The following is a 22,047-nucleotide window of genomic DNA, read 5'->3' on the forward strand; positions in this document are numbered from 1 at the left end:
TGGAGATTAAGTTCATGTGTTCATGTCCTTATACAGCGCAGACCCTGTTGAAAAAAACAGCATATGCTGGTTTGGTATGTTTTGATGCTGGTTTGTGCTGGTTTAAAATGGACATGTGCTGGTTTAAGCTGTTCATGTGCTGGTTTAAGCTGTTCATGTGCTGGTTTAAGCTGGTCATGTGCTGGTTTAAGATGGTCATGTGCTGGTTTAAGATGGTCATGTGCTGGTTTAAGATGGTCATGTGCTGGTTTAAGATGGTCATGTGCTGGTTTAAGATGGACATGTGCTGGTTTAAGATGGACATGTGCTGGTTTAAGATGGTCATGTGCTGGTTTAAGCTGGTCATGTGCTGGTCCATAGCTGGTTTATGCTGGTCAAACCAGCATCAAAACATACCTAACCCAGCATATGCTGTTTTTTTTCAAAAGGGGACGCAGACAAATCCTGGAGAATCACGCGTGTAAGCAGGTTAAACTATGCAGTTCATTCACTCAGACACGCAGAATGTTAAAATAAAAGCATTATTTAGTTATATGGACTCAATGCAGCCAAATAGCGGTGCACCATTGATTAACGTCACACAGAAACCAGCACAACAACATGCGGCTCTGTTTAATGCACCTGCCAAACTGTACTGCATGTATGCAACACTGGTAAATACATATATGCCGCACTGTACAGCCTGTTAGGCGAGCATGTGTTTAAACAGCCACAAAGACAGCTTTCAGCCTTTAGACATAATACGTACTGTAAACATTATGGGACGTGTGCTAGTCAGACAGGATAAACTTTGCCGGCTGAAGTCCTAAAAGTTCGGTTTAAAGATAAGTAACGTACCAAGCACAATGTTCTCTCACACGAACGCGCACACACACGGTTGTCAGAGCAGAAATGAAAACCTCTGCCCTCTGTATATTTTTCTGTAATATATTCTGCAAGGTCTTCTGTGTTTACATAACATGAATAGAGTTTAGCGGGCTGTGCGTCAGTAATAATGGTCCGTGTGGAAACGCAGTGCTCCGTTTGTACTGTAGTTGTAATGGATTAAACGAAGCTTTGAGGCAAAAAAATTGCCTCGATGATTTTTTGTATTCGAATAACTCAAGGAATCGTTCCAGCCCTACTGACAACAGAAACAGAAAATATGTAAATGACAACGGCTTTATTGGGCAATAAGCTGTGTGTAATGTTCAGAGAGTAAAATCAAAACGGGTCTGAAGTTGCAACTTTTGCTGCCTTAACACGCTCTCGGAAATTCAATAATTCCCACTTCAACCCAGAAATAATTTATGGAACGGTGCTCTTTTATTGTTAAAAGATACTTGCAATGTTTTAATGCCACTAAATGATTAGTAACATTAGTGTTACTAAATACTTTTAAATGTTAGTAAATCCAGACATTACTTCCGTGTTTGTGGTGGGAATTATCCAACTTCCGAGGTGCAGGGGTTTTCCTACATAGAGAAATTGGAGGCCGCCGCCTCCGTCAAATGTCATGCCGCCTCAGACTCTCACCAAAATTATGTCTTCACAAGAAATGCTGCGTGCATTTAACAGACTGTCATTTGTAACTGCAGTTGCGGCATTACGCCACAATGGAGGCGCTGTTTCGTTATAAGCACACCGAGGCGCTAAAAAGAGTTGCAGAACAAGAGCTAGCCGTGTTTCACGGCGGTTTGTTTTGCATCCAACTAGGTTTAATTTCTTGAAATTTCTTAAATTAACATGACGCACATCATTGTAGTGTCTTTAGCTGTGCAGTCGGATCGTTGAATCAGCGTATACTAGGGCTGCACGATACATCGTTTCAGCATCGTCGTCGCGATGTGCGCACCCGCGATAGTCACATCGCAGAAGGTGCGATAGGGCAAAACATACTTTTTTTGTTTAATACCAAAAGGAAAAAACACCCACATTTATATATTTGTCTAATATAAATTAATGCTGGTTCTTTAAAAAACGTTTTACAATGTTTGAGGCGTCACGTTTTTTGACACGCAGGCGGCAGGCACTGGGTTCGCAGCGTCGCACAACAAAATGAGCGCGGAACAGGAGAAAAGCACAGAAATGGCAGATTTGGTCGCAAAAAGAAATGCAACGTCAGTAATATGGAAATATTTTGGCTACAGAAAGGATGATGTTGACCAAAAACAGGTACTCTGTCGTCGCCAGTGTCTTGCAGTTGTTGCAACAAAACATGGAAACACGACTAATTTGTTTGATCATTTAAGTCGGCACCACAAACCTCTGTATGACGAGTGCAAGGCCAGATCTGATTGCCGTCCAAAGTAAAAAACTATTTCGGACGCGTTTTCCAGTGTTATACCCTATGAGAAGAGTTCCAAGCGGCAAAAAGATATCACGGATGCAATAACATTTCACCTCGCGAAAGACATGTTACCAGTTAACACGGTTAAACAAACAGGGTTTTAAAAACATGATCCGGTCACTTGACAAGCGTTATGTTATACCATCACGCACCTATTTTTCTCAAGTTGCCATCCCAGAGCTGTACGAGAAATGCAAGTCACAAGTGAAAACTGAGCTATTGCAAGTGACATATTATGCAGCAACAACAGACCTGTGGTCCAGCCGAACAACGGAGCCCTACATAAATCTGACCATATACTTTATTAATGAGGACTTCCAGCTGAAAAGCCGCTGTTTACAAACAGCATTTTTCCCAGAGGATCATACAAGCGAGAACATCGCAACAGTATAACAACAGACAATGCAGCGAACATGGTGAAGGCCGCAGCACTCAACAAGTGGACGAGGCTGCAGTGCTTTGGCCACAGACTCCATCTAGCAATCAGTAAGTTATGTCCATGCATTTTACTGCTGTTGCTATTGCTATGGCATGACCTGACTGAAATAATAATCATTTTAATAACAAGTTAAATCAATAACTTATCATAAATGTTTATTTTGTAAGCAGTTTATTAAGGCAAACTTTGTATTTACAAAAACAAATGCCATTTATTTGGGGTTTGATGAGGTAAAGGAGTTATACAGTAATTCACAAATTATATTATTTGATGAAGAGCTACAATATAACCCATTTATTTTCACAATACAATAAGAGTTATATGAGCAATTTGTTTTTCATCATTAAATGTAAAAATCTTTGCGATTTTGTTTTTATTTTTCCCCTTAGAAAATGCAGTGAAAAAGGATGGACGCATTGACCGTGCTACAGGTATCTGCAAGAAGCTGGTGGATCACTTTTCTCACAGCTGGAAGGCCAGAAGTGCTCTTGAAAAAGTCCAGAAGGAGCTTAATTTACCAGCACATTTCCCTCATATCAGAATGCCAAACAAGATGGGGTTCCAGACAGATGATGATCAGCAGGATTTTAGACCAGCAGAAGGCTCTAACTGTCTGAGGACTGGTCCTGTCCGAGGACAAGGCACGGCATCTGATTCCAACCTGGCATGATATAGATGTCCTGGAATCTGTCAGCAAGACACTGGGGCCACTGCTGGACTTCACAGATGCACTCTCAGGAGAAGATTATGTTAGTGTCTCCTATGTGAAGCCAGTTCTTCACCTCTTTAACACTTCAATGCTGCTAATGCAAGAGGAAGACACAGACCTAACTAGGAGCCTGAAGAAGGAGATACTCTGCTACATCAATGAGAAATATAAAGATGATGCTACTCAGGAGCTGCTAGATGTGGCTTCTTGTTTGGACCCCCGGTTCAAGGTGGACTTCATGAGTACAGACAACAAGCCCAGAGTGAAGGCCAGAGTTGCATCAGAGATGATGGAATGCCAGGAGGAGACAGCAAGCTGCAGCATTGAGGTTGAGCCCGAAGTTGCTGAAACATTCCACGCAAAAAAAGCCAAGAAGTCCCTGGGAAGTTTCTTTAAACTGAGCGGGTCTGCAGCAAAGGGTGATTCCTCTGTGACTCTTAAGGATGCTATGGAAGCAGAATTAAGCAACTACCTGCTAACACCTTCTATAGACAAAGAGCATGATCCACTTGCATGGCGGAAAACACACACAGTAAGCTTTCCACATCTCGCCAAGCTTGCTCGCAGATATCTTTCAATCCCCGCTACAAGTTCCCCATCAGAGAGGCTTTTTAGTGCAAGTGGCAACATAATAACATACCAACGTTCGAGTCTCAAGCCTGCAATGGTGAATAGACTTGTATTCTTGGCCAAAAACCTCTAATCTTGAGTGAGCAAATTGATGCATACAGTACCTTAAATCAAAGCTTAAGTCAAAATGGTATGTTTGAACATTTATATTTACTACTGTTGTAAGAAAGAAAACTGATTTTTTTAGTTGTTGAAAAGTTTCATTTAATCTTTATTTGGTTTAGTGGCCAGTGACCAACACTTGTTTTATTTTAGCACTGTTGCAAAGAAAAGTCTGCAGAGCAAAATAGTAAATATTATTCAACACAAGTTAAATGTTGTTAGTTATTATAAGTTAAGCTTGACTTTGTTTTATAACAAATACTTATTTTTTTAAACCACTCAGGGGTTGGTGTTTACCATAATCACATTTTTCAAATTTTGTGACTAGATGTTTTCAAAAAGAGGTTTGTAATTGTTGAATAAAATGTTAAATGACTTATTTTGTCATGTTATTTCCCTAGTGTGATAATGAAGTGTCCAAGGGTCCTCCTGCATTTCTACACATCGCAATATATATCGCAAAAAAACAAAAACATCGCAATGTCTGTTTTTTCCAATATCGTTCAGCCCTAGCGTATATTGTACACAGTGAGTTCGAAAGTATGAACGCACATTGCGTTTAGAAAGACTCGCATACGAATGACTCATCTGAACCGATTCATTTAAACTATTGAACTTTTCAGTCACTAGCGAATATAAGAGATCATTGAATAATTTAAAGTGAACCACAGAGAATGCAAGATGTGAATGAGCTTTGCTCATTTAGTAAGAAAAAAAAAAGTAATTCAGTTGGCTATTGTGGGCTGAAAAGTTAGCTGAAAATGATAAAAAAAGCTTTATTTGATTAAAGTCTGTTTGGTTGAATAAAAGTAATGTTTTATATAACGTAATAATTGTCATTTTCATCAAATTTTATTAGAACCTTTAATATGTCAAAGTCACTTTGGTTAAGTCACTTAAAGGCACGGTAGGCCTACGTGTGTGTACAAGATCAGGATGGCACCACCTCATTTTGAGCCAGGAAAAACCCTGGAGGTGTTTTGAATGCAGCATTAAAACTACGTGATGACATCACAAATATGATAATTAGCATGTGACGTCACACCAAGCACCACAGTTTCACAAAATCCTAGAGGAAACACTGGAAATGTTTTATGATGCAATAGATTTGGTGAATTTAGCGACAATAAAGTAATCTCAAAAACTGTTCCTCCAAGCTTTCGGTTTTTAAAGAAAGTTTGCAAATGGCACAAAAAGTCAGCAGAGAAAAAGCATGTGGACAGGCAGATTTAACCTCTAATTTGTCCATTTGTGTAATGAATAAAACAACAAGCATCTAACTGACCATTAAAATGTTAAGTCTCGGCAAATAACCGTCAGCAGCCAGGAAAAGATGAACGTGCTCTTCACAGCATCACATGCGTCTCCAGCGCTGTGAACCCATCCCCCACTTAAACAGCGACAGCAGCACAAACACTGATGCAAGCCTGAAGCCATTAGCGCTGAACACTCCGCTGCTTAACACGGTGAGGAACTCCCTGTCCTGAGACATAAATCTCTGCTCTCTCACATTCTTTCTCCAAGTGCTAACCTGAAGCGATAAAACCTCTTTTCCAATTTGTTTCCAGTTTTTGTCACAACCAGTCAACTCTAAATTCAACAAGAAACAATTTTGGTGTATTATCTTTGTTGGGAAATTAACAGCAACAAGAAATTGGTGAAAAAACCTAACCATGTGGTTAAGTCCATTTTTGCACAATACAAAGTATTTAAATAGTTTATTTTTTGAATGGTAAATTACGTTTCGTTTCGTTTCTTTATTAGGTTAGGTTAGATTTTTTTGTATTTTTGTTTGTTGCTCAGGCATAGAACGCAGTTTGATTGCCAACCGCAGCAATTTTAATGATTTGAATGCATGACGAACATGAGTCTGCTTAAATTCCTCCTTTAGCTTTGGCTGTCGCCATCAGAAAAAAATTTATATATGGGGGCGTGCCACACGATTACGTGCTGCCCTGTGTCACCGTGTCCCAAACTTGTCAAAATATTTGGTTTGTCGGACATCAAGCAGCCCTGCTCAGACCGATCGGCGTGTACAGCAGGAGAAAGCGTCTGTCATTAATTGCTCTCGTGTTACTTTGATATAAACTGATAGGTCTGCGTAACGCGCATAAAGTTGAAAACATAATAAATCACAAACTTAACATTACTATGTTAACTCTAAACAGTCGCCGCATCATAATGGGGGAGTGGGAGAATGGCACTGTGAAAAAGGCCCGATGCCCAGCCCGCGTTTTAATATATGGTAATAAATAAATTAGTTCAACTGTTACACTTTTTTTGCTTCATTTTTTGATGGCTCATGCTCTACATGTTTTGACTGTTTGTGAACTTCCATTTTACCATGTGTTGTGCCCTATTATCAAAATGTATATCTATGGAGCCAATGATTAAATTACTTCTATAGCTATTGTATTCTTTATAGATTGGGTCACTTAATTTTGCTCTTAAAATGCACCACATTGCAGGATTTACCTTCAAAATATGCAAAATTTTCTTCCAGGGGAGCATATCCCTGGCCCCCCCTAGGGGAAAATACGTTTATCCCCATAGTCTCACAAAATTCTGTGGGAAACACTGCAATGGTGCCCCAGAATTGAGTGATTTACAAAATTCTTCAAATAAATCTTGTGCGTTCAAAAGAAAAGAAATGTATACAGGTTTGGGGTAACTATAGGGCGAGTAAATAATGACAGTTTTTATTTTGGGGTGAACTATCCCTTTAACATTCTCTCATTTGAAACTAAAAAAGTATTATTTATAAAAACAAACTAAATAATGCAAAAACATTAACACTTTTGCCATCTATATCTGAAACATAGGGTTACTTACATGGGTAAAGTTAAATGATGTCAAACTTGACACAATTATAAAACGTCACACATTAAAGATTGCGTATCACAGGCAGTTTCTGCCAATCTCATATTAATCTTGAGTGCCTATACAGTAGTATTGCATACGTCATATCTTCGAAGAGTATTTAGTTTGATCAAATTTATAAAAGAGAGATACAGCTGTACAATTATTTCTGGAAAAATACGAGCTGCTAGAGGTGGGACTAGTGGGATGGAACTAGGGCTGAACGATTAATCGAAATCGAATCGCAATCGCGATGTGAGACGTTGCGATTTGCTAATCGCAAGAGGCTGCGATGTGGAAACGATGTGAAATATAGGAAACGCGTCTGTTCCAAGCCCGCTTTGAGTGGCATTCTTGCTAACCAACAGAGTGAGCGCACCTCCGTTATGCCTAATCAAAAAAAAAAAAAAAACAGAAAGCGGGAGAGAGAGTGTTATTATGGCATCTGCAGAGTCAGATCGGTCATATTAGGCAAATAAATACTAAAGAACCATCCAATTCAGAAGACCGCACACACAGCCTGTGTTATACTTGCTCTCTTCCCCACGTTGCGCGTCTTGCGGACGAGCCGTTTAAACTTGACGCGCACACATAGCTCGTTTCATACTCGCTCGTCTCGCGGACGAGCCGTTTAAACTTGATGCACACACATAGCCTGTTTCATACTCGCGGACGAGCCGTTTAAACTTAATGCGCACACATAGCCTTTTTCATACTCGCGCGACTCTTCCCCGCGTTGCGCGTCTCGCGGACGAGCCGTTTAAACTTAATGCGCACACACAGCCTGTTGCCTTGACGCACGCGCGTACCCTGTGTCAACTCACGCCTAGGTTTCAAACAAATGTAAATTCTATCTAACTGTTTTGCTAATTTCACTTGGATGAAATTAAACATTCAGCACATTTTCTACTAGTTTTAAAAAATCCCACATACTTAAAAAATAATAAATCAGCCTATGTAACCTATGAACTATTTAAAAAATTCACTAACACAATAGAAAATGTTATGGATTTAAGGGTTACAATGGGAGTTGTATTTGTTTTAATGGAAACTATAATAGTGTACACTGGTATTTGGATTCTATTGGTGTGATGTAATCTTGAAGCTGGGAACCAATTGAACAACAGTAAGCCCAATTTGAATAATGCCCAAAACACACTACAAAAATGAATTTTGTAATGGTTTTAATGGAAACAATTAGAATTTCTGTAATGTTTTTTTATTGTTTTCTTTCAGCAGGGTAATTATACCCATACTGTGCTCCACACAACAATATTGAGCTGAAGTTTGAATTAGAAAAGTTAAAATCGCAAATCAAATCGCAATCGCAATGTCTGTCAAAAAAAAATCGCAATTAGATATTTTCCACAAATCGCACAGCCCTAGATGGAACTACAGCATGAGCAAGCAACACATTATCCCTTCGTGTTTTGCACATTATGCACATACAACAAAACACAGACGTATGACTTAGTTTGACTTACCGCGTGCAGTTCATATCCGGCATCTTTTAGCGCTGGGACCTTTTAGCGCTGGTAACTTTAATGTCAAGTTACAACTTTGTTCTGACAAACACTGATGTAGAGGAAAAACACAAATAAAGGGGCTACCAAGGATAGTTTCCCCGGGTCAGAACTGAGCAACTGATGAGAATTTAAGGAAGACGGGTGAAAAGCACTTCAGCCTCCAGAGAGAGAAGAGTTACTGAGGCACCGATGCTGTCTGATCTAACACACTTCAAGCGCACTTGTGACTCTCATAATCTGTGTACAATGCAAACACGAGCCCTAGTACCGACAGCACATCTATTCACCTCTGAGCAAACACTGCAGATATGGAAACCGCTACATGCTCTGACAGCTCCTGTGATGCTATTCAAAACATTTCAGTTTGCTATGTGGAAAAACATCTAAATCGACTTCAATACAACCAACATCTCGACTCAAATGTTTGATGGGTTTGCTTTTGCGAGAAACAGGTGATGCAAGTATCTGACTGGTTTTCGAATGGTTACGTTAAACCACAACAGAGAAATGCAATGGGCACAACAACATTTCTCTCTGATCTCTTTTATTAAACGTGCAAAGTTGATTTATCCTGATGGTCAAGGAACTGTGAGACAAACTGAGAACCAAAACAATATGTCGCAACAACAAATCAACAGTGTATGACTGCAGACAGTCTAGAAATTGTCACAGATTTGAGCCCAAATCTGGCAAATCTGATCTTTATCCCCTAAACTGAAGGTGTGGGAATGGTGGATGACAATTCTGAAGGTACAGACTCTAACAGTGTAAACACAAGAGAAAAGGATCCAGTTCATCTCAACCCGGTGCTAAACTCACATGAATTCGCAACCTCAAATTTGTTTGAAGTCATTACTGGTGCAACGGATCACAAAACTCACGGTTCGGATCATTTTGCAGATTTTAGTTCACGGATCGGATCATTTTTCGGATCACCTAATGTAAATGCTCATCTTACACCGTGTCTACACCGGTTGCGGCGCGACGCGACAAGAGACAATTGAATGAATTAGAACCCATTATAATTAAAAAATTTGTCCACACCGGACGTGGCGCGATGTGGCGCGACAATCCCATTAGAACAAGCCATGTGTCACGTCGCGTCCGGTGTAGACACGGTGTTAGTTTTATTTTATAATATTAGCAGTTTAGAGAATTTTAGAGAATTTAATAAAAAAATAAGTTGTGAAAGTTCCCTGAAGATATCAACAAATTAATTTAATGGAGAATCTTGTTTCTAAACAGTTAATATTTACCTTCTAGGCCGTGTCATACAGTATGCATGCATTATTTAAAAAAAGACAATATGTATAACAAATAAATATGAAATAAATGTGCAGTCAGAGTTAACGGCTGACAAATGGATCTCTAGAGATCAGAAAAATGTGGTGATCATCTAGTACTTGTCTCAACTGATTTTCTCTCGTCTTCTATGCGTTACTGAATTATGGCCGTCAAAACTGCTTAAGTAATGCGCGTTCTCACTTACATCTCATCATTTGTGCTTTGACTCAACACAACATTAGGCTACTTTACCTTTACAGCTAGCCTTACACATCACAGCGGTTTAAGTTAAGATATACATTACGCGAGAATGCGCTTTTGTACTCGTCGAAATACTGGAGTGAGCACGCGTGCGTGCTAAAATGATCTTTTACTGTATGATGAATAAATTTACAGTTAATCTGCAGGTCACATGCATTCCGAACCGTAGAGCACGATCTGTACGGATCACAGATCAATCGTGATCCGTTTCACCACAAGAAGTCATTTACCATTAATGACAACTTAGAAACTAGCAAAACAACCAAGATTATGTTACAAGCGGTAAATTTATTGATTCCGAACGTCACCATTTGAAGTGGAAATGATCAAAATCAATCAAATCCAATCCCTTTATTGTCACTCAACCATATACACAAGTGCAACAGTAGGTGAAAAACTTGGGTGCAAACACGGCAGTATGAAAGATATGAAGAAATGAAGGCTAAAACTAAAACCACACATACACGTGTTGGTCCAAACCGAAACAGCTTGCTCGTTTGTATTTGAGCTTGTGAAATCGTTCAAATTTTTATCAAAGGTTTTGCAATTAAACATAATAAGATTTACCTTATTCATGTTTCCCGCTTGCTGAGGGTTGATGGCATTATGCGCCCCCATCTGTGGTGCACCTTGGGTAAGCGTCTCTGCCAGCACGCTGCCCGAAACACTGACCACCGGCCCAGCGCCGCCTCCGACAGGTGCCCCTTGCATGGCCTGACCCTGGTACTGCATCCCTGCCACTGCCCTGCCTCTTCCAGCTGGCCCCATGACACCATTCATCATCTGCCCTTGCTGCGCCATGTTCTGCCCCATGTGTCCATGCGCCTGGTTGTTATTGTTCATCATAGCCTGGTTAAAGCCAGCATTGATGCCCATGCCTTGACTGTTGTTGCCTTGACCAGTAGGAGTGCCAACAGGCTTTGGAGGCTGAGTCTGGTGACTGGGTGAACCCTGACCCATGGGACTTTTGCCCAAGGCGCCCAGTTGGCCGCCCATTCCAGGCTGAGGGCTGAGGTTTCCAGTCAGACCAGGGCCTGCCTGCAGGAGCTGAGACAGCTGCTTGTGCTTGGCAGCAGCATCCGGTACGTTGACCCCCATCCGGCCTCCCAACACTCCATCCCCGTTTGAGGGCATGGACATAAGCCCCAGGTCTCCGTTGGGTATCAGCTCATCTGGAAGATCATTTTCCAAGTCGAACAGCGACACAAAGTCTGGAAAAAGAAGAAAGGAAAAGATGCATACATGAGCACAAAACCCAAAGATGAAGACGACTCAAACTGTTGAAATCTTCCGTTTCCATTTTTTGGGGGGGGGGGGGCTGGGTGCTTTTACTTTATCAGTTGTTTATGGCTTATCTGCTATCATCAAGTAACATTACATGTATATTTGTTATCTACATGGTCCACACATATACTAGCATATTAGGGCTGTGTATTGGCAAGGGCCTTTCGATACGATACATAACACGATAGACAAGTTACAATACAATATATTGACTGTATTTCAATACGATACATAATTGCAATATATTGCAATACTTTTCAAATAAAAAATGTAAAGAATATAGAGCTGAAAATACAACTTGCTGTGGACCACCTGGGGTATATTTTAACATCCCACCAATAGAATCCATCACATACCAGTAGGGATGGTATATCGATACTGCTTATCGATACCGGTACTTATCAATACCGTTATCGATACTACGCTCTATAATTTGATGCAAAAACACATGATGTGAAAAGAGTTTCTTTATTAGAGCCGAGTTTTAGAACTGCAGTTTACAAATGCTTCTGAGCAAACAGAAAATGCCACATAACAAAACGTGTGTGTTCCTTAGCATACCACTTACGGCACTTAGCATGTGCATAGGAGCACATCGTAATGTAATTCAACATTTACTTTACATCCCTATGGTTATTTGGCTGGTAGACCGTATTTCTTTTTCCTTTCTGGTTTTAGGTCTACATAAATTTAAGTGCTATTTTCTAAGCAAGTAATATTTTTTTAATTATATGTACTATTGTTTTATAATTTTACAAGCACATTTACTTCAATTTACTAAAGTAAATATACTCCGTGGCCGAATTACTAAAAACAATGTTATGACTTTTATTTTGACGGGTTGCCGCAAAGGGGTGTTTGAAGGAAGCTTCCTCATTGCGAAACGCGGACGCTGAAAGCTCCACAAGCGCAACCATCTCACTCTTTCACTCATAAACACGCAAAACAAGCAGATTACAAATACATCGCGGAAATCATATGACCCTAGATATCACACATACGTCGAGCAAACTTCAGCCATTCGGACACCATTCAGGGGTGGAAAACGACAGGCAGCAGCCTCTAATTCGCCATTTAACACCTGAATACACAGAGATTAAACAACGCAAGAATCGATAACAGTATCGTTTGTCATGAAGCTTAGATACTCTGGTATCGACCCAATTATGTACCGATGCAAAAAAGTACCGGTTTTCAGTACCCATCCCTACATATCAGTAGACACCATTATAGTTTCAATTAAAACTAATACAATTTCCATAACCATTAAATCTATAAAATTTTCTATTGTGTTTTGGGCAGAGTTCTATTGTTTTTTTTCAGCAAGGTTGTTTTCGCTGCTCTTCAGTTTGATAGCATTAATGTCAGTTTGTGCATTCTTTAGATTGCATTTCAGGATATGGAATATTTAATTACACGCAGTTATTGTTTGACAGCAGAGCACAAGGATAGTCACTTTCGCTTTTGCAACCTAATAGTCTTGTGTTACCCGCAGCAATACCCGCATTGTCCGTCAATAAAAAAAACCTCTGTCTTTGCTCTAAACACGCACCATTAAAATCAAAGCGCACCCACGCGTCGGCTCTGGTAGCTGGAGCGCCATGTTCGCTCCCGCTTGAGACAATGGCCGTATGTACTGTATATGACGTTAAAATGTGATTTTATAGTAGAGATTGGACTATCGATATACTATCGTGAACAAAAATATTGCGATTGTGTGCTGTATCGATATTTTTGCACAGCCCTATAGCATATGTATTGGCAACAGAAAACAGCAATAGTTCAATCATATTAACAAAATCAAAGAACTAACAAATGTTTCCAGACACTTTGTTGTGCTTTGAAATATGTGTAAGCAAGTAAGGATGTCTTATTCTCCACAGGGAGCATTCAGACTCGGGGCTAAAATAAGATCCACTCCAGCTGCTCATCTGTTACCCCCCTCGTACCCCACCAGCTGCCTGTCAGTCTGGTCAACCTCCTCGTGACGCAGAGAGCAACATAGCCTGCCGTATTTCAACAAAGAAGTGATGGAATATGTTCTATCTAGGGTCTAGAGAAGTTGCTGTGTTCACTCAATTGGACTCAACTTTAGTTAACTTAAAACTTTTGTTTGTCCCACCTGAAACCTGAAAATACTTAAAAATATCTATATGAAACAATAATTTTTTTAATGCTGTGAGGAAAATTGACCAAATGGGTCAGACTTGGTCAACTATCGGGAATCTAGCAATTCTCATTAAATGGGTCAATATCGGACAACACACTCAATAGTTACCTTTGCTTTTTGGGTTTAAGTCCAGATTTAAATTTTTTAGGGCTTTCAAACGATTAACCGTGATTAATCGCATCCAGAATAAACGTTTATGCTTACATAATATATGTCTGTGTACTGTGCATATACATTATTTTATTCTCACGTGAGAAGGGAGACGAGCTATCCCTTGTGTCTTTGAGACGAGCATCGTTCTTCCCCAAATCAGTCACGCTTCAGCCGAGACATTAAACCGTGTTGCGAGCCGTCTGCCTGAAGCTGGTGGAGGGCAGCGTTTACACGCTTGGCTGTGTTTGTATGTTCACTAATGCAAACACGGCTGGAATAAAAGCGCACCCACGGCTGCCACACGCTCACATTAACGGGAGTAGGAACACCCAGCTGGCAAACAACACACCCACTGGAACCCTCTCTGACAACAGTACACAGCAAAAAAATCACGGCACAGATTTAACACAAACCACACATTAGCATGCATACTTGAGGGCACATGTTGCCATCTCACACAATACAGTGTAGTCTTACTGTAGTCTGCATTACAGTTAACATGCTATAAAGAAGAGAAACAGTTTGATTGCACCATTAAAGGTGAACCTTAGCAAGCTTCACGATTACTAGTTTACACTTCGAGACATAACTTTTCCTGCACTGTTCGCAGATCTCATTATCTCAAATAAAGCATCTTATTTTGGAAATTGGTGTGCTGTTTTAGATGTACATGCACAGAGGGACACAACATACGTGAGCTAGGGATGCTCATTTCGGTTAATTTCCCTAACCGAGAACCGACGCCAAGTCATCCGAACATTAACCGTTAACTGATAAGATTTTATTATTAAATTGGAATTAAATAAAAATACATGCTGCGTCTCAATTCGAGGCTGCGTCCTCTGGAGGTCGCGTTTGTTGGCCGCATACGCCTTCACAAGCGCCATATGTAGGACGCAGACTTCGAAATGAGACACAGCTACAGTTGACCAGAGTCTGTGACGTGTTAAAAATACACAAAAAAAATTCACAAATTTATTTTAACATGCAAATAGCAGCATATTAAAGGGGCCATATGGCGTGAATACGTGTTTTTCTGTGTCTTTGGTGTGTTATAAGTTGCCCATGCATGTATTAGACACACGTAAAATTGCAAAAATTGCCTGCCCAAAACTCCTCGTGTAACCACACCCCCACGTGTATACACATTGCATTACATCAAAAACAAACGATAATATTCGTTTAAGCCCTGTCATATGACCCCTTTAACAAATTTTCACGAACCTGTAGCATTTTGGACAATGGAGAAAAACTAAAATAATATAAATCCAAAGTATAAAATAAACAGGCAAGAAAATAACTTTAATAATTAAATTATGACAAAATCTGACATTTTGTAAATAAACAAAAATAAATGAAACAAATTTAGCTTTGCGACGTGGATTGTTGATTGACTTGCGTCAGAGCACGCGCACGCTATCATGCACACGCACGCATATCCTAACTAACATCCGCGTGCCAGATAGATACTATACTATCCGCATCGACCTAAAACTTTGACCATACATAACTTTCCGAAGAATTAAATAGCTCATTTATTGCAAACCATCGCGATATGCATATTGCGATATGCACATGTGCGATATTTCAATAATTTCGATATATTGCACAGCCCTAACAGATATAAATCCGATCTGCTATAACCGTGCAAATAGGGGTGGGTGATCTGGCGATGTTAAATCGTGATCGATCTTGAATGCGTTCGCAATCCACTTTTCAACGGAATCGCGAGGATCATGACCTTGTCTGTCATCTAAAACAAGAGGAGTGTTCGAAATCAATCAGTGCTGCACAGACCCATTGGCGTATGACATAAAAGCTACGCGAGAGCTCTGTATGCTTTCGAATAACTCTTGCCGTGCTGCAAGGTCTCATGTGTGCGATACAGTTTTGCAAGTACATTAGACACAGCGGCTGTTTGTCCTCATTGTGTGACATTAATCGATGGCGCACCGCTAATTTACTTAGTTTTAGTCTTATGCATTTGGCAGACCAGGGCTCTAGACTCATTTTTCCCAGTGCGACCAACTTACAATTTGGTCGCACCCTTTTAGAGTAATCATATAGTAATTTATATAATATTCAGCTATGCACATTCCCCTGCATAACTTATATATAACAGTATAATTTGTATATAGCACATCTGTACATACAGTGCTGTGAAAAAGTATTTGCCCCCTTCCGGATTTTTGTTTTTTTGCATATTTGTCATGCTTAAATGATTCAGATCATCAAACTATTTTTTATATTATTCAAAGAAAACCAGAGTAAATACAAAATGCAGTTTTTAAATGATGGTTTTATTTATTAAGGTAAAAAACAATCCAAACATTTCTGACCCTATGTGAAAAAGTAATTTCCCCCATTGGTAAATCATGAATTAACTGTGATGAATCGAGTTAAATTTCACTAGCCACACTCAAGCCTAATTACTGCCAGACCTGTTGAATAAAGAAATCACTTAAGTAGAACCTGTCTGACAAACTGAAGTAGTCTAAAAGATCTCAAATAGCAACACATCATGCAGCGATTTAAAGAAATTCAAGAACAGATGAGAAACAAAGTAATTGAAATGTATCAGTCTAGAAAGGGTTACAACGCCATTTCTAAGGCTTTGGGACTCCAGCGAACCACAGTGAGAGCCATTATCCACAAATGGAGAAAGCATGGAACAGTGGTAAACGTCCCAGGAGTGGCCGGCCTACCAAAATTACTCCAAGAGCACAACGACGGCTCGTCCAGGAGGTCATAAAAGATCCCAGAACAACATCTAAAGAACTGCAGGCCTCTCTTGCTTCAGTTAAGGTCAGTGTTCATGATTCTACAATAAGAAAGAGATGTGCAAAAATGGCATCCATGGGAGAGTTCCAAGACGAAAACCACTGCTGACCAAAAAGAACACAAAGGCTCGTCTCACATTTGCTAAAAAACATCTTGATGATCACCAAAACTTGGGCAAATATTCTGTCGACTGATGAGACAAAGGTTGAACTTTTTGAAAGGTGTGTGTCCCATTACATCTGGCGTAAAACTAACACAGCATTTCATAAAAAGAACATCATACCAACAGTCAAACATGGTGGAGGTAGTGTGATGGTCTGGGTCTGCTTTGCAGCTTCAGGACCTGGACGACTGGCCATAATTGATGGAACCATGAATTCTGCGCTCTACCAGAAAATCCTAAAAGAGAATGTCCGGCCATCGGTTTGTGACCTCAAGCTTAAACGCACTTGGGTTATGCAGCAGGACAATGATCCAAAACACACCAGCAAGTCCACCTCTGAATGGCAAAAAAAAAAAGGTTTTGGAGTGGCCTAGTCAAAGTCCGGACTTAAATCCAATTGAAATGCTGTGGCATGACCTTAAAAAGGCTGTTCATGCTCGAAGACCCTCCAATGTGGCTCGCACGTTATAAAAAAACGGTCGCATTTGCGAGCATTTTGGTCGCAGTCTAGAGCCCTGCAGACGCTTTTATCCAAAGCGACTTACATTGCATTATACTATACATAATAAAGTACAGTTCATCAATTTACAACAAGAATACCACAATTTGCTATATCAAATACTATAGAACAATACAGTATTTTTTCAGTCGAGTATTTAGGTTAACCTGTGTTTTATCTTGACGTTAGGGATGGGTGATATAATATCGTTTACGATATACCGGTAGAAATTCTACCCACGTTAGGAATTAGTCTTCCCGCGATATAAACGTTAAATACTAGTTGATGACGTATTTCTTTGTGAGGCCCATTCACAGCTCATAGGCTTATAGCGGAGGGTGAACATGAAGCTGAGAAAGAGTTTGCACTAAAAGAGGAGATCTAACTCTCGTGAAGGATGGCACTGTAGATGCATTCGAGTTAATGTTCCGTTTCACTTTCGTTTTATTTAATTAGTTTGAAAAGTATTTGTTGATAGTCAACAACATTTAGTTTAGGTTAAAGGCGGGTTGTCCGATTTCTCTGAGCCGTTGTTGATGTTCAAATCACCAAAACAGACACACCCATATCCCCATCTTTCACTGTGGTCAGTGCTCGGCTCGACTAATGTCCATCCTGTGCACTGTACACCTTACTGCTGATTGGCTACAAGGTTGTTTTGCTACTCAGCCCGACTTTGCCTAAACAAGCATAATTTGGAAATCGGACACCCCACCTTTAAAGTCTTTATTTAAACATTTGTTAGATGTTATGCGCGTGTGTGTGCATTGCACAAATTGTTTAATATGATTTCTTGCCTGTTATATACAGGATGCATGAACGGAGCGTCCCGTGAGCAGCTCGCGCCCATATGTGCTTTCATAGCGGCAGGCAGCGCGCACCGCACTGCTGCCTGTTTACATCCAGTACTAAATGTGAGATTGTATTACGTTGTTTTAAATACGTTTGAGCGTATGACAGCATTTTATTATTTTATATTTTATTAGACTTCATTTATCCGCATTTTCTGTTCTCTTGTTTCTGTGAGAAGAGAAGGTTCACACAGTTCAGGAGAGAGCGATTGACAGCGAGATGCGATCGTTTCCACCCAACAATAGGCTATATACAGTTTAGGTGACATGATGTATGTATGGAGTTGATTTAATTATTTCTTTCCTACAACCTTTTGAAGTTGAATGTCACCATTGTATTTTATATTTACAAAAAATACTGCAAGTATATTTTAGGTTTGATTTGGGGCACGTTTGACTTTTTGATTAATGTTTGTGTTTCTGAGGCTCTAGACTACATGCAGCTACTATCACTTGTAGCAAAAAACAAAAATCGTTATCACAACAAATACCAGAAAATATTTTGATAGAGTTTTAGGGCCATATCGCCTATCCCTGGTAAACAGTATTTGTATGGACAAATCTATTTACTACTGTATAGTAGAGCATTGAAAAAAACGAATTAGATGGCCCTAATTTATCCATTTGTATATCGTTAATGTCCGTTTTCAGTTACCTCATAGATACGAGTTACCTGTCATTTATGTGATGACCTGCACTTGTGTTTTTTAAAGATGATAACAGACATATACTTGTGCTTCAACTGTTTGGCCTGTGCTACAAAACTTTAAAACTCTGTAGCACCGGTGCTATGTGCAAAAAAAAGTTAACATACAGCCCTGCATATTTTTCTTTCACCATACAGAAAACTAAAAAACATGTATGATTTAATAGTTATTTAAAAACGTATTACTGAATTATTATTATTAAAAAATTATGATCAATATTATTTCATCATACCGTTTAAATCGTTTAACTGATCGTATTAATCCATACATTTTTTTACTATCGGTTAACGGTTAAACGGTCAATATGAACATCCCTAACGTGAGCCATGAGAAGGAAGGGAGTCTCGAAATAACGGTTCTTTCCACATTGAGATACAGTATGGTATTTCCTGGTGCAGGTGCATTTCAACAAAACAAAACATGAGAGCTGACTCATGCTGCAGCTATCGATTATTTTAGTATTCTACTGATTTTTCCATCGATTAATCGGATATTTGGATAATAAATACTTTTTCTTTATTAAAGAGCAATACTAAATATACAAGAGAAAACAAGACAGGTCTCTTAAAATGAACAACTAATTTGTTTCCTTTAAAAAAAAAATGTATTGCTGAAATTGCATACATTAATATCTGTGAAAAGTTAACCCATTTAATACATTACATTGCCATATTACATTCAAAATGCAATATAATACAAATGTATAAATAAGAAACATTAATAAAAATAGAAAGAATAATTTCAGAGGTAAACAACTAACTTCAGCTTATGCATGATGCATTTAGTTTATCTAAATTAGTTTTAGTTTCTCTTTTACTATTAAATAGTAATATATTTGTCCACATAAAATACCAAGTTAACCAGACTTTTATTTTGGCAGGTTGTCGGAAGCCGCTTATTTTTTAGTATGTCTGTTTCTTCACTCAAACAATAAAATGTTAGTAAAATAAACTCTCAGAGCAACTCTGGAGATGAAGTTCATGTCCTCATGAAGCGCAGATGCAGACAAACGTGTAGCACGTTAAACTGTGCAGTTCATTCACTCAGACACGCAGAACAGTCAGATGACGTGTAAATAACATGATTCAGCGTCCACAAGTCCGCATCTAGTTTGATGGACTCAATGCAGCCAGAAAACAAGTTTCACTCGGAAACTAGACTAAAACTAAGTAAAATAGCAGTTCACCATTTCAATAAGCTATCAGTTATTTATCAGCATGAGAAACACGTGTGAGCGTGTGAACAGACTCAAATGCGTGTGTCTCACGGTGAATGCGTGAGACTTGAGAGCCCTGTAACATGAACAGAGTTTAGCGGGCTGTGCGTCAGTAATAACGGTGCGTGGGGAAACGCAGCGCTCCGTGTGTACTGTAGTTAAATGGATTAAACAAAGCTTCGAGGCAAATTTTGGTGTATTATACAATTATTTTTTGTATTCGAATAACTCGAGGAATCATTTCAGCCCTAGCTGCAATATAGGGGTTAAAGCAAAAAAATCCTGAGCCTGAACTTTCTTTTTGCGGGGTTGTGAGAGTACACATACGCAGGGTTATTTGTCAAACAAAAAAGAATATTATTTCCCTTGAAACTAACTAGTAACATGCCGTTTTGAGCGTCTCAGACAGACGTTTCCTTAACTTTGATAGTATATGCCATATGTGTATGGACCACAGAATGGCTCGAAAGAAGTGGGGGCATAATTATAACCCACAAAACCATAGTTTTATGCAATTATGGTATGTAAAAACAGCTTAACATACCAAATTCAACCAAATTCATCATAATAAAAATCCTACTTTTTAAAAAGAAAACAAATACTCACATTTTTTGGCCTATCGAGGGTGGCATTTTGAGAGCAAAATAAATTGACCAGAGCTATGATTAATTTTGTACTCTACTAAACTATTTTGTGCTCTAGTAGTAATTTAATCATTAGTTTCATAGGTATTAGTGGTGATGATATGGCACAAGTCACATCCACAACACACAGTAATGAGATCACAGTTGGTCAAAGTAGGTTAGCATAAATGAGCCCTCAAAAAGCAAAAGTGATCACCTTTTCGAGCTCGTTTATTTTTAATAATAATTAGTGGGGGCAGATTTATTTTCCATTTTTAAACTCCTACTGGCAAATTTTGCACTACAAACTGTGAAACGAAAACAACATAAATTCCTATTTAAGCTACAAAGGTTACGGAGTCGGCAGTGAGTTCTTCTCTTTTCATTTGTTTGAGTCATATCAACCGCAGAATAGCAGGAGGCTGCTGTCACTAATGTATTGATATCTGTTTTCTTTCTCAACTTTTTACGCTCACTTCAGACAAAAACAACCATGTTTATGGCTTAACTCTGTGAGATAGGTGCAATAAGCTGTGAAAAAGTTTGAAAACGATTTAGACGCTTTAGAAATCGATCCTTGATATCTCAATTGCAGTTAGCGAATGTGTGTGATGCACAGAAGCGGAGGTCTAATTAGATGATTTGCCAAAACAAAGTTATCGATCATTATATCACAGTCTCCAATTTGTGTATGTCATATTTGTCATGATGGACTTAAAAGCTGCCCCCGCTTCAGGCTTTATAAACGTACTCTCCATCCTGCCGACTGTTCGCTTGCTAACGTACTCTCCAACGTGACGTCTCCACTCCAGCAACCAAGACCCGCCCCATTTTAATTCTGATTGGCTAGTAATGTTTGTTTGGTTGAGTGATAGCCGTGTTCCTCTCATACCATTGGTAGGCGAACTTATGAACTCGAACTGATATCAATAAGCTTTTCAAATGTAATTTTTTAGTAAATATTTTTTTCCGCAGTCAAACGCCGCAATCCAGAGATCCGGCACAGTGCCGGAAAACTTTAAGCCCTGTGCAATAGTAAGATCCACAGGATAGGCCAACCTTTTTTTATTCTAACCTGCCAGTCTGGGATTCTTCTGTAAACTCAGCAATAAACTATGTGTTAGTCTACTCAAAACTGACTATTCTTTCAACATTTACTCACCCTCATGTTGTTCCTAAGCCAGATGTTAAAACTGTGTTACTCTTTCGTACAATTAAAGTAAATGGACACAGAGGATATTAGTCCATAATAGGGGTTGAACGAACTAGTCAACATTAATGCTCTGACGCGACCTTTAAAGCTTGATCTCGACTAGTCGCGGGTCATGTGATTTTGACACTGTAGCTTTAAGAAGAGGCTGTTCCAAGAGAGCTGCGTGCGGGACGGATGACATTCCCACCCGCTTCAGCGGGATTCTGTCACACTCCCGGCAATAATATATGTTATCTTGTCCTGCTTCC

General features: G+C 39.3%; 1 protein-coding gene across 2 annotated transcripts in view; it reads right to left on the reverse strand.

Annotated features, from left to right (window-relative positions):
• The window catches only part of crebbpb (CREB binding protein b), a 51,271-nt gene that overhangs the window by 19,094 nt on the left and 10,130 nt on the right, over positions 1-22,047 (reverse strand). For both annotated transcript variants that reach the window (XM_057346467.1, XM_057346466.1), the window contains exon 2: positions 10,707-11,350. In XM_057346467.1, the coding sequence (XP_057202450.1) occupies positions 10,707-11,350 (644 nt within the window). The remainder of the gene's footprint in view (positions 1-10,706; positions 11,351-22,047) is intronic.

Source organism: Triplophysa rosa, linkage group LG11 (assembly GCF_024868665.1).
Source record: "Triplophysa rosa linkage group LG11, Trosa_1v2, whole genome shotgun sequence".
Taxonomy (NCBI): Eukaryota; Metazoa; Chordata; class Actinopteri; order Cypriniformes; family Nemacheilidae; genus Triplophysa; species Triplophysa rosa.